Genomic DNA, 13,466 nt, shown 5'->3' on the forward strand with positions numbered 1-13,466 from the left:
CCTGTGAAGATATGATGCCAAGCATTGAGGACCTTAAGGGAAAACATACAAAGAGATGAAGAGATGATCCCAACCATCGAGGATTTCCAGGACAACACATGCACTAAATACACAAACACACTTCATTAAACATGTAAACAGAGTTGAATAATATTGTATATTGAATAATAATGTCTCTGTTTACAGACCTTAAATATTGGTCAGAAAATATGAATAAAATAAAAAGGGTCTTTTTGTAGAACATTACTTTAGGCAATATATAAATGCTCCCATCAGTCACAGAATGATCTTGCATAACTATGACTGCACATCATATCTCACTGGGAATTTGAACTTGTGCTCTTATGCTATTTAAAGTCCATTAAGGCCCATGTGGCAAAAACTTCACCTACCCCTGCTTTTGTGAATAATTAGCTTTCATTTTGACTATCCCGTAGCTTTTTGGGTTTTGGACAACTCATAATGAGTTTATTACTCATGTAGCATCTAGTGGATAAAACAGGGAATCAAGAAGTCACTTAAATCTGATGTAATGTCTGGTTAGTTCAGCTTCGCCAAACATGGCCATGTAGAAAACAAATGACATCCTTCCTTAGCTCTAAGCTGAGCTGTTATCTATAAGATGTGATTTTTAAGAATGTTTTTGAATGTTTCATTCTCACCAAGGTTGTATCTATTTGATTGAAAATCTAGTATTCAGTATCAGATCATTTAACAACAGCAGAAACACATAAATCTTTATTGTCACTTTTGATAAATTTGATACGTTTTTAGTGAATTTACTAATATTCTAAACAATATTAAGGTTCTTCTCGGAAATACTGAGAAACTTAAAATTGCACTTATGCACTCAAAAGTTTAGTCAAGATCCGGCCCTTACAGCCCTGTTACTCCTGTCTGTGTTTCAGAAAGGAGGTTAAGTGAAAAATCAGAGTATGTTAACCCTGAAATGAGAGAAACTCTTGGTTTTCCATTTCAAAATGGCAGGATTGTCAAACTCGATTAAGCAGGGTAAGTCAAGCCGGTTTCTGAAAGATAGGTAACTTTAACGCTGTTACCGTAGTCACTTACTCTGTAAACCTAACCTGGTCAGGAGCAGGTTTTATTCTCTAAACTCTGAGTTTCTGTATGTCTCCTCCCCCTTCTTTTAAAAATTAAGAGGTATTTCTCGCCTTAGCCTTGCGCTTCCACCCAACTATTTTTATGCGCTATTTGTTGATGTGCATAAAATAACGGTTGATGGAAACACCAAGATGCACATAACTTTTGAAAATAGGCATAAAAACATATGCGCATAACTAAGTAGGATAAACTTTTTATTGGATTAGAAAAAAATGCACATAAACTATGATGGAAACCCTTTTACCGAACAAATTCCAGTATGTGTATTAAAAAAGGTTTGTCATAAGAGGTCACATGATGATGAAAATGTGTGTGAATGGACAAACCAGCAGGCTGAGTGCTTTGTAAAACTGAAATGTTGTTTTAGTCATTTTAAAATGCCTTAACCGTTTCAGTATTAGTGTAATTGTATTATTAATGACCTCCAGAGCGTCTGGAGCGTGTCAAGAATGTCTGTTCTCCGCGCCCCATTGCTTCAAACGCCACATCCCGTTCAATGTGTGTCAGCATTGACACGCAAGTAGGCGCAAGTATATTTATTAAATAAAGAAAAGATTGACGCAGCTTCTTCTACCACTGTAAATTCAGTTTTTACTCTTGATATTTGGTCCCAGTTAATCAGAAAGTGACGATTTTGTTCTCTTTGATTCATTAGATGGAAACGATGCTTTATTCGCATGTCTTTTATGCGATTTTCCGGTTTTGCACATACATTTAATTTGCAATTGTGAATGGCAACATAGCTATTGCCTACATTTTAGTTACACAAAGAAAAAAGTCATGAACAAGAATGACAAGAATCCTTTTTTAATGAATAAATCGCTCATATTCACTGCTCTTCGACAGGGACATGTACTGTAACTAGATTAATAGGATTTTTACTCGTTCTAAAAACTTTTTTTTTGTTCTGCTTACATTCTAAATGTCATATCAACCTCTACACTTGATTAATAATAAAGGTAGACACACAAGTGCACTTTTACATCTATTAAAAACTCAATTTAAAAAAAAAATTATCTTAAACTGATAAAACAACATGTATAAAAGTGAGAACCTTAAATTAAACATTTCCACTGAACATTAAGTTAAGGTTATCTGCATTCTTGTTTTCTCAAATGTGTTGTAGAAACTATGCAGTAGCCTATTTATTTCTATTACATCTGAAAGAGCTTCACAATTACAGCCAGTTCCCCATTTTTCAAGTGAAAAAAAAAAAAAGTCACACATTACATTACTTATTTTATTATACTTAAATTTTTAAATACTTTAAATGGAAACTTACGCATTAACGTGAGCAGCTATGTGTTCCCATGCTAACTGTCTCTGTTTCACTGATGCAGTGGTGTTGCTTTTTTAAATATATGGTCATATTTGTTATAACTTTCCATGAGCACATCAAGCCTTTTTTTAGTCGCGGTGTGCGCACTTAACTCTGAGTTAGTCTACTCAAAGTTGATTGACCTGAACTGAGATCAGCTATTCTGAAACTGAAAACTCAAAGTTTTTAATCTCTCGGTAAGTCAACTCAGAGTTCAAGTTTAAACTCCAAGTTGGTTAAACCTCCTTACTGAAACAGGCCCCTGGTGTTTTGAAACACTTTAGTCACATGACCTGGGTGTTTCAAATCAGCTAAGTCATGTGACCTGGGTGTTTCGGATCATGCTTCGGTGCAGTGTTTGAAAACACTTGCACTTCGGGATCCCAACACTGTCGAAACGTCTGTTTCACGTCAGCCATCCCTACTTGTCTCATTTATTTACATTTGATTTTGTTTTAATTTTTCTTCTTTCAGCAAGGTTGCTGTCTCATTTTTATTTTTTGTTTGTAGTTCAATTCTTATTTAAAGTTCTCATTTAGCAATTTTTTTTGTCATCTTCAGTCACAGTCTAGTCCTAGTTTCTTTTGTTGTGTTTTGTTTCATTTCTAGCTACATTTTATTGCTTTAAGTTTTAATCTTTTTTTAAAGTCCCTTTATAGTTTAATTTTATTTCTCGAGATCTATTTTTGATTTCCCTCCTAAAAAATGTACTTCTTGTACTTAGATTTTCTTGTCTCCCCAGCTGTCTAGCCCTGTTGTTTGTTGCTTGTGTCACTTGAATCCTGAGTCTCTACTGGTTGTGAACTCTGTGACGTGGAGTTCTATCTGTTTGCCACCTCTGCCCTGCCTGAGGTCCCTCTAGCTACTTACTGACGTCTTGCCCTGAAGCTTGGAATTTCTCCTTTCAGCCTGTTCTCCTGATGTCCACCCACAAGATACTCCCTGCTGTATCATCCTGAAGTCTCGAGTCTTCATCCCTCATCAGCCTGTTCTCCTGCCATCACCCTGCCCTATTGTGTGGACTCTTCTCATGCCTTGCCTTGTTTCCCTTATGTAAATAAATCTGTGTTCTCCTCTCTATTCTGCCTTTGGGTTTTCCTTGCCAACCATGACACATTGGCTGTTAAACTAATTTAAACTGAGCTGAAACAATAAAAGTTTTAGGAGAAGTTAGTAGTTATGTTCAATTCACTTACATTTGTAAAACCTAATAAGTTTACATAATTCCTTCACAATCAATTCATCTTTATTTGTATAGCACTTTTACAATGTAGATTGTGTCATAGCAGCTTCACTTAGAATATTATACTGAACATGTCCCAGCACAAATTGATTGTGTGGAACGTTCGAGGTTACAGAAGTAACCCTTCGTTCCCCGAGGAGGGGAACGGAAGTGCCATGAATGGGAGGATTCGGATCAGAAGCCGCTTATCTGGAGAGTATTGAACGGGCCAATGAATGAAATTAATTGGCAGCGTAAGCTTGCGCAGGTGTGCGACATCTGCAATTATCTCAGCATATAAGCACACCTGAAGCCAGCAGACGCCATCCTTTTAAGCTGAAGAGACTTTCAAACAGCTAAGGGACAGTCATTATGGCGACGGAATATGGCACTTCCGTTCCCCTCCTCGGGGAACGAAGGGTTACTTCTGTAACCTCGAACGTTCCCCTTCGGTTGGGGAACTTCAGTGCCATGAATGGGAGAATATGGAAAGCGCCATAATGACTGCACCTTACCAACACCCCCGATGAGGAGATAGTCAAGCAAGCGTGACGCACCCACATCATGGGGGGCGCGGTCCTCCAACGTGTCCCTGGCCCTAATTTATCCTACTTCAACAGAAGTTTTACGGATTTAGATATATTTTTTGGGAAGTCGTGAGCATCTAGATAATTCTAGGAAATACGACAGTACGTTGGGAAGCGTGCAATCCCGATAGGGAGGACGCTGCGGAGGCCATCCGTTACCCAAGGGGGGGATAGATGGCAGAATTTACCTATGGACTAGCCCTAAAAAGGGGGAGTACGCATAGCAAAAGAGTGGTTAGCGGAGAGGGAAGACACAGGTCCGCCCAGGGGGGGGACTTAACCGTGGCGGAATAAGCATATGGGATCGCCTAGTGGGGATCACGCATAGCAGGCACCTATACCCAAAACGCGGGCTGACCAGCGGGCAGACCTACAACGTAGTGGGCCAGCAAGTGACTCCTCCGCTGAGTCAGTGCTGGGGGCCACGGAGGAATCTGCAGGGCTCACCTGACGGGGAACTTTACTGACAGATAAAAAAGGCGCACGTACCTCCGTGTTTAGGGAGAATGGCGCCGCAAGCGTGTTTCAACACCCTACCGAGTTGTCTCCTCAATCACCAAAGGGTTACCTAATACCCTTGAGGAAACCGGCTCCACTCGCAGATTGTAAAACCTTGCAAATGTGTTGGGTGTCGCCCAGCCCGCAGCTCTACAGATGTCTGTTAGAGAGGCGCCGCGTGCACGCGCCCAAGAGGATGCAACGCTCCGAGTGGAGTGTGCACGTACTCCCGGGGGACACGGCTGACCTCGACTCGAATAAGCGAGTGAAATGGCATCCACAATCCAGTGGGATAATCTTTGTTTCGATACGGCACTTCCCTGCTGCCGACCGCCATAACAGACAAAGAGCTGCTCAGATGATCTAAAATTCTGAGTACGGTCCACATAAATGCGCAGAGCGCGAACTGGACAAAGTAAAGAAAGGGCTGGGTCTGCCTCCTCCGGGGGCAGCGCTTGCAGGTTCACTACCTGATCTCTAAAGGGGGTGGTAGGAACCTTGGGCACATAACCGGGGCGGGGTCTCAGGATGACGTGAGAGTAATCCGGCCCGAATTCCAGGCACGAGTCACTGACCGAAAATGCCTCCAGGTCCCCGACCCTCTTGATGGAGGCCAACGCAACCAGCAGAGCTGTCTTCAGGGACAGAAATCTTAGAGATACTGATTCGAGTGGCTCAAAGGGATCGGATCGCAGACTCGTGAGAACGAGGGCGAGATCCCAAGACGGCATGAGAGGGGGGCGAGATGGATTAATTCGCCTAGCACCCCTAAGGAACTGGATGACCAGGTTATGCTTTCCCACGGTGCCGCCAGCTACCGCGCTATGATAAGCGGAGATGGCGGCCACGTAAACCTTGAGAGTGGAGGGCGACAGCCTGCTGTCCAACTTCTCTTGAAGGAAAGAGAGCACAACACTAATCTGGCAATTTCGGGGGTCTTCTCTGCGAGAGACGCACCATTCAGTGAATAGACTCCACTTCAGGGCGTAGGCGCGCCTCGTGGAGGGGGCTCTAGCCTGAGTGATGGTATTAACCACCGCAGTCGGTAGGTTACCTAAGTCTTCCTCGCGTCTAGGGACCACACGTGGAGGTTCCAAAGATCGGGGCGAGGGTGCCAGATGGTGCCCTGTCCCTGAGAGAGTAGGTCCTCTCTCAAAGGGATCCGCCAGGGGAGGGCCGTCGCGAGGAGTGAGAGCTCTGATATCCAGGTCCGGTTGGGCCAAAGGGGCGCAACTAGCAGAACCTGTTCCTCGTCCTCCCTGACCTTGCACAGAAACTGCGCGAGCAGGCTCACTGGGGGAAACGCATACTTGCGCATGCCCCGAGGCCAGCTGTGGGCCAGTGCATCCGTGTAGAGAGAGCCCTCGGAGCCTCTGAAAGAACTTCAGTGGGACCACTAGTTTGCTGTCGAGCTCCCTCAGACAGTTCAGCAACAGGCGAGCGCGTTCCTCGGAGAGGTGCGCTACCATGGTGATCGAGTCCAGCTCCATCCCGAGAAAAGAAATCCTCTGCACGGGGGCGAGTTTGCTCTTTTCTCGGTTGACCTGAAGCCCCAGTAGGCGGAGATGCCGAAGCACCTCGTCCCTGTGCATAATCAATTGCTCCCGCGAGTGGGCTAAAATCAGCCAGTCGTCGAGATAACCGAGTATGCGAATGCCCGCGAGCCGAAGGGGCGCTAGGGCACCCTCCGCGAGTTTGGTGAAGACCCGCGGAGACAGAGAGAGCCCGAAGGGGAGGACCTTGTACTGCCACGCTCGACCCTCGAACGCAAACCGCAGAAATTGGCGGTGGCGTGGAAGAATGGAGACATGGAAATACGCGTCCTTCAGGTCTATGGCTGCAAACCAATCCCGAGGACGAACGCATTGGAGAATGCGCCTCTGCGTGAGCATTCTGAACGGCAGCTTGTGCAGACAGCGGTTCAAAACGCGCAGATCTAGGATTTGCCGTGACCCACCGCTCTTTTTGGGTACGATGAAGTATGGGCTGTAAAACCCACTCTCCATCTCGGCTGGAGGAACCGGCTCGATTGCACCCTTCGCCAGGAGGGCAGCAATCTCCTCTCGCAAGACAGGGGCGGACAGGGGGTTGACCCTGGAGAAATACACGCCCGTAAACTTGGGGGGCCGTTTCGCGAACTGAATCGCGTAACCGAGTCTGATTGTGCGTATGAGCCACCGCAAGGGGCTGGCCCGCGCTAACCAGGCAGGCAGAGCCCTCGCTAATGGAGTCATCGCTACAATCGCTGACGTACCAGCGGTGGGGCAGCGCGGAGTGGGTGTGCTGATCCGGGAAGCACGAGGGTCCCGCGGAAGAGCTGGAGGAGAGCGATTCGCTCTGGCTCCGCACCCTGACTCCGGAGAGGGGGCTGGAGGGCTGAGGGAAGGGAGACCGTCCCCCCAGCGCTCGTGAGCCACTGGCGAAGCACGTAGAGTCTGCGAGCCGGAAGGCAGCGCGTCCCGGACTGGCAGAACTCGTGCAGTCACATCCGGGGAAGGGAAAAAGTGCTCTTTTACTGATGTTTGGTGGCACTGAAAAGTACCGTTGTTATCGGGGCCCCGCCCTCCAGCGGGGAAAGAGCAAGTTTCCTCTTCTCCGGATGGCCTGTCTCAGGGACGCTTCGCGGTCCGTTTACCGGACTTAACGGCGCCCTGGGCAGGAGGGGCTGCCTGCTTTCGAGGTGAACGCCGCGCCCGCTTGGCCGGAGGCGCAGGCGGGGCGGGGCAGCACTCGTTGGCGGGCGCCCTCGGCGAGGAACAGCGGAGGTGGATGGCTCGGCGGGCGGAGCGGGCTTACGGCCACGCCGATAGATGACATTGCCCATCGCATCCGACTGCTCTTTCACCGCCTTGAATTCCTGGGTGAATTCACCGACGGTGTCGCCGAACAGGCCAGCCTGGGATATGGGCGAGTCAAGAAAGCGAACTTTGTCAACGTCGCGCATATCGGCCAGGTTTAGCCAGAGGTGGCGTTCCTGAACCACAAGTGTGGACATCGTCCTCCCCAGCGCACACGCGGCGGACTTAGTAGTCCGAAGAGCATAGTCGGTCGCGGTGCGCAGCTCATGTAATAAGCTTGGGTTGGACCCGCCCTCGTGCAGCTCGGCCAGCGCCTGCGCTTGGTAGCGCTGGTAGGTGGCCATCGCGTGCAAAGCAGAAGCAGCCTGGCCCGCAGCCTTATAAGCTCTGGCTCCGAGGGAGGCAGACAACCTACAGGCTTTGGACGGGAGGCGGGGCAAACCCCACCACGTAGAGGCGCCGCGCGGACAAAGATTGACCGCGATAGCGCGCTCCACTGACGGGATCACCTCATACCCCCTGGCAGCTCCGCCGTCAAGGGCGGTGAGGGCGGAGGCACTCGCAGCACGGGCAGAGAAAGGTGCCCTCCAGGACTGCGTGAGCCTACTGTGCACTTCCGGGAAGAAGGGGACGAGAGGCTTCGAAGGCTTCGCCTTCTGGTCCTCTACGTAGCACCCATCTAGTCGGTCCGGCCGCAGAGCTGGGGGATAAACCATCTCCAACCCCACGGCCGAAGCAGCCCGGGAAAGCACGGCTAACATGTCCGCTTCAGGATCCGATTTGACAGCGCTCACCTGCCCGGAGGGGGCGAGCGGGTCCGGATCTTCGTCGGACAGTGAAAGCCCACCCTCCGATGCCGCGGAGGACATCTGATCTCTGGTGTCAGCGAGTGTGAGAGCTACCATCTGGTTAGACGGATCACTCTCACCACCCGAAGCTTGGATGGAGCGCCGTGAGGAGCGAGAGGTCCGCGAGCCCGTGGGCGGCGGATTAGCTCCCGCTGAAACCCTCAGATCTGCCCGAGCGCCCGCTGCTTTTTTAAAACAGGAGGCAACTGGGGTGGCTCGCTCTCTTGCGAAAGTTAGCCGCGATCTTAGCTGTGCAACGGTCATGGCATCGCAATGACGACATGAACCGCCCGCGAGCACCGCATTAACATGCTGGACCCCCAAACATGCAATGCAGTGATCGTGTCTATCATCCGGAGACAGGAAACCCCCGCATCCAGAAACGCACAGTCGGAGCGCCATCCTGAAAAGGACGTGCTGCACGACTGTGTTGCTCTTTTAGGAAAGTTGCAACTATACGCACCGCTCTGGAGGACCGGACCCAAAGAACCGCAGGCAAGGGAGTAACCCAGCTCGACCGTCTGCCACCGCGAAGACCCACTCTGGACCGGGAGACACACTCGTTCGCTCTGAAGTGCTGATCAGCAAGAGGAACCCTCATCGACTCACTCAGAAAGGATCTGAAGCGAAAAGGATGGCGTCTGCTGGCTTCAGGTGTGCTTATATGCTGAGATAATTGCAGATGTCGCACACCTGTGCAAGCTTACGCTGCCAATTAATTTCATTCATTGGCCCGTTCAATACTCTCCAGATAAGCGGCTTCTGATCCGAATCCTCCCATTCATGGCACTGAAGTTCCCCAACCGAAGGGGAACCCAACATTTTTGGTCTTTACTTGTTCATTGACATTTTATTATGTATGTACTTGCTTAATGGGTCAATTTCTTTAGTGAAATAAAATATTAAAGTGTTTTTAACCTCAAAAGCAAAATAAAACAGATAAATAAATTAATGTTTGAAAAATAATGAGTAATTTCTTATTCTCTTGTTCTTTTGGTATGAGACAATTTAAATGGTAAAACTGGTTTCATGCTGCCCCAACACACTCCAACTTCTAAAGGTTGTGGGATCAGTGTGTTAATGCTGTTGGTGTTTGTTCCTACCAACTGAACATGTTCAGTCACTGTTTGTCAGATTACGGAATATTTGAACAGCCTGGTGCGGTTTAACAGCAAACCCTAATATAATCTTCTTTGATCATGAAGTTGCTGGTTCTCCACAAAAATCTAAATATTGGCTGACTACTGCCTGAGTAATTGAGTAGTTAATGAATATCTAAAATATTGCTAAAATCATGTTCCCATGGGTCATGGAATTTAAAAAAAGGTCTATTTAAGACATTGAAACTAGGGGAATTTAATATGTTATTGGTCAAAGTCATGGAATATCAGATAATATATATATATATATATATATATATATATATATATATATATATATATATATATATATATATATATATATATACTTTTAATTCCTTTTTATCTATTTTGGTTTTCTCTACCATGTTTTTAGCACATAGCTTCGCATGTTCTGCCTAATGTGAGGGTTAGGCGATTTCAATGAGAACTTTTATGAGCTCATTTTGTGTCATTTGCTTGATTTTGCATTCAATTTAGCAATCACAGAATCTCAAGATTTCTGGAGGAACTTCTAAACACAATAGCTGCCTATTTTTCATTATAGGTCAAGGAAATTCTACTTTTAGATAGTGAAAGTCAAGAAAAGTTCAAGGAATTTGACTTTTCTTGAAGTGGGAACCCTGTAAAGTAAATGTAAGCATTGTTTTAGGGGAAGATCTTAAAACTGCTCATTTTTAAATCTACATTAATTTTTTCAGACCACAGACCCCTTGCAAAAATAAATTTATTTAATTGTGAATGAGTATACTTCTTTTAAACTAAAAATAAGAAAGTCTATTCTGTAAAATATTGAGTACTTCTCAGAAATATGCTTAAAATTTACCCAGCAGGCACACCTTGTCGTACGTTAATATTAGGTTAGATTTAGGTTGTGACGTCAGGTGACCACAATTCAATGTCTAAGGAGAATTTTACTTTGAAGTCCAATAACAACATCAAATGATGTTGATATTTGGTTGATTTAAAGCTGCGATCACACTGGAATATAAGCTTGTGAAATTCTGTTGTACGGGGCTTTGAAGGGGGGGGGATTTTTTAAGATGATTAGACATTTAAAAAAGTGTGCGATTGGTCTATATTAAAATTTCTGTACAGAGAAGTCATGTTTTAATCCTCGATTGGTCTCACGCAGTTAAGTAATGCGATTTTGCAGGTCAGAGTTCACCAAGCTTGTACTTTGCAATGCAGTGAACTGTGAAACTTGACGCACAAGCTTGCGTTTCTGGTCTGATGCTTTCGCATGGGTATGAATAGAAGTCTATGGGGAGAAAAGTCCAGTGTGACAGCAGCTTTATGTTGTGTTGGAACGTAACCAAAATCCAACATCAAGCCAACATCTTTCACCAATGTTATATTGACGTCAAATACTGGCATTTATTTGTCAGATGCTGTATGGTGACCAAAATCCCAAGTTTGATAGATATCATAGCGGTAGATTTATTATACATTGATATTTGGTTGACTTTAGGTTGGACGTTGGACATTGATGTCAGCCTAATGTTAAGTTCAGACACTGACCCAATTTTCATTTCCAAACAAATTGCGTTAGGGTACAACGTCATGCTGACATTCTGTGCATGCTGGATAAGTACATTATACTTGACTTATACTGACAGAAAAAAATGTTGGTATATTTGATATGTTTTAACTGACATATATTTAAAAGTATAATTATCTACTTGACTTTTTTTTTTTTTTGATTGAGCTGTCTATTATACAGTGGCTGAGAGAGCTTAACACACTGCAATTTAAGAAAGCTCATGCAATTACAAAAAACAAAAGCTAATAAAGAAACTTCATCTTCATCAATTTGAAAGAACATGTTGCAAATTGGTCACAACACAACCAACTTACGAAACATGCTGCAAATTGGTACAATACTTGCAAATATCCACTTAACACAAATGTTTTTAGGGGACCCAAAAAACATGACAGACCCTGCTGAGATATGGATGTGTTATTATGCCATGACTGTTGCTCAGTGAATTGATTGGTGGTCTTTCAAAGGTGAGATGTTTTCGTTTATTTTAATATCCTGATTACACAACATAATAAACCCATTATAACACATATCTAATGACACATCTATATCACAACAGGGTCCGTCATTTTTTTGGGTCCCCTAGAAACATTACCGTTGTGTAACATGGATATTTGCAAGTGTTGTGACTAATTCACAGCACGTTTCTTTAGTTGTTTGTGTTGTGACCAATTTGCTGCGCTTTACTTGTTTGTGTTGTGATCAATTAGCAACATTATTAAATTATTATTAACTTGGCCCAGATATGGTACATCATTGTTCCTTGTCTGAAAGCCAGACTTGGACCAGTCATGGACTGTACCATAATTCACTGCGGCATCTGGGCCAAGCAATGTCGACATGCTGGTGCAATGGTAGGCTAAAAAATAAAAATCTTTTTTTGTAAACCCACATCATAAGGCTCACTTCATCCACAACCATCTTGTTTTATTGTACTCTTCTCTTCTTCCTTGTACTTAAATAAACAATTATATTATTTATATTTTCACCATCATTTGTCCAGATAATTTACAGTTCCTATTTTCAGCTCTTGTGTAGGATGTAAAGCCATATGGCAACTCATACTACTACTATTACTACTACTACTACTACTACTACTACTACTACTAATAATAATAATAATAATAGTAATAATAATAGTAATAGTAATAATAATAATAATGTAAAGTCTTGCAGTGATTTGTTTTAGGTCATAAATTCCTTCAGTTATTATATTTATGTTGGTTTGTGGATGATAGTGACTGTGTGTTTCTTCATCAGCCAAAAAGTTTTGTAGGGCCTGTTGCAATTCTACTGTTTATGCAGTAAGTGGTGTTCAATTTATCATTCCCTGTCATGAAGTCTCCACTGCAGGGGTCTTCAACAGGGGGTCCACTACTTGTAGAGGGTCCTTGGTGGTAAAAGCAGGGGGTCTGGCAATTATAGTTTCATCTCAAACAATGTTGTGAAAAAATAATATTGAATGTGGCAAACACAATATTAATGTATGTGCGTTTCAGTCTGCAGTGTGTCTTCATTGCTTCTTTTTTGAGAATTGTACTTTCTTTTATGTGTGTGTGTGTGTACATATAAATGCATAAATTAATGAAAAACAATAATAATAAACATTTAGAAGTGGGCACTGTCGCCTCACAGCAAGAAGGTCAAGAACTTCAGTTGGGTCAGCTGGCATTACAAAGTTCGTCATTGGGTGATGACCAAATTGTATTAAAATATACAAATTTGATTGTACAAATTCATACGAATTAGCCACTAAATCAAAAAGTTACGAACTTGCGTGAGATTGTGTTGGTATATTGGCACTGGTAGAAAGCATTTGTTGGCTCGAGGCTGCAGGCCAAGTGCTTTATTGCCCCCCACCAGTGACAATTGACAATATACAGCCATATCGCACTACTATAAGTGTGATATTGCATGTATAATCGTGTAAATAAAAAAGAAAATTAAAAACAGAAATGCTTTTGTAAGAGAAACTACTTTCTTCCGCCATTTATTTACATCTGCAGCTGACGGTCAAAACAGCAGAAACTGTTACTAATTCACAAATGTCTCTTTAGAGCTAGTATTTGAATGATTCTCTAGCGTTATATCTAAAGTGATGACAAAACAGGTGATATTGCTCACATTTTAAGGTTATGAAGCTGAACGGCTTGAAATGTCATCTCAGTCTACAGAGATTTCCCAGTATTTCTCTGTTGCAATCGGGAAAAACATATGCTGGATAAGTTGGCAGTTCATTCCGCTGTGGCAACCCTAGAATAATAAAAGGACTAAGCCAAAGAGAAACTGAATGAAGGAATGAATATATATATATATAACACTCGCCAATCCGCCAAACGCAGGTAGATTTCGGTTAAGGCGGGTTAGACAACCACTCCCACTAGCCACTTT

General features: G+C 44.2%; 2 protein-coding genes across 3 annotated transcripts in view; both read right to left on the reverse strand.

Moving 5' to 3' along the window:
- The window catches only part of si:dkeyp-23e4.3, a 152,462-nt gene that overhangs the window by 95,226 nt on the left and 43,770 nt on the right, over positions 1–13,466 (reverse strand). The gene's annotated exons all lie outside the window — the stretch shown is intronic.
- On the reverse strand, positions 2,947–6,417 carry LOC141379889 (uncharacterized). The gene is made up of 2 exons (XM_087301811.2): positions 4,097–6,417; positions 2,947–3,806 (listed from the first exon to the last, which is right to left on the reverse strand). The coding sequence occupies exon 1, from the start codon at positions 6,337–6,339 to the stop codon at positions 4,783–4,785; it is 1,557 nt and encodes a 518-aa protein (XP_087157937.1). The 5' UTR covers positions 6,340–6,417; the 3' UTR covers positions 2,947–3,806; positions 4,097–4,782.

The sequence above is a fragment of the Danio rerio genome, chromosome 21, assembly GCF_052040795.2.
Source record: "Danio rerio strain M-AB ecotype USA chromosome 21, GRCz13ab, whole genome shotgun sequence".
NCBI lineage: Eukaryota > Metazoa > Chordata > Actinopteri > Cypriniformes > Danionidae > Danio > Danio rerio.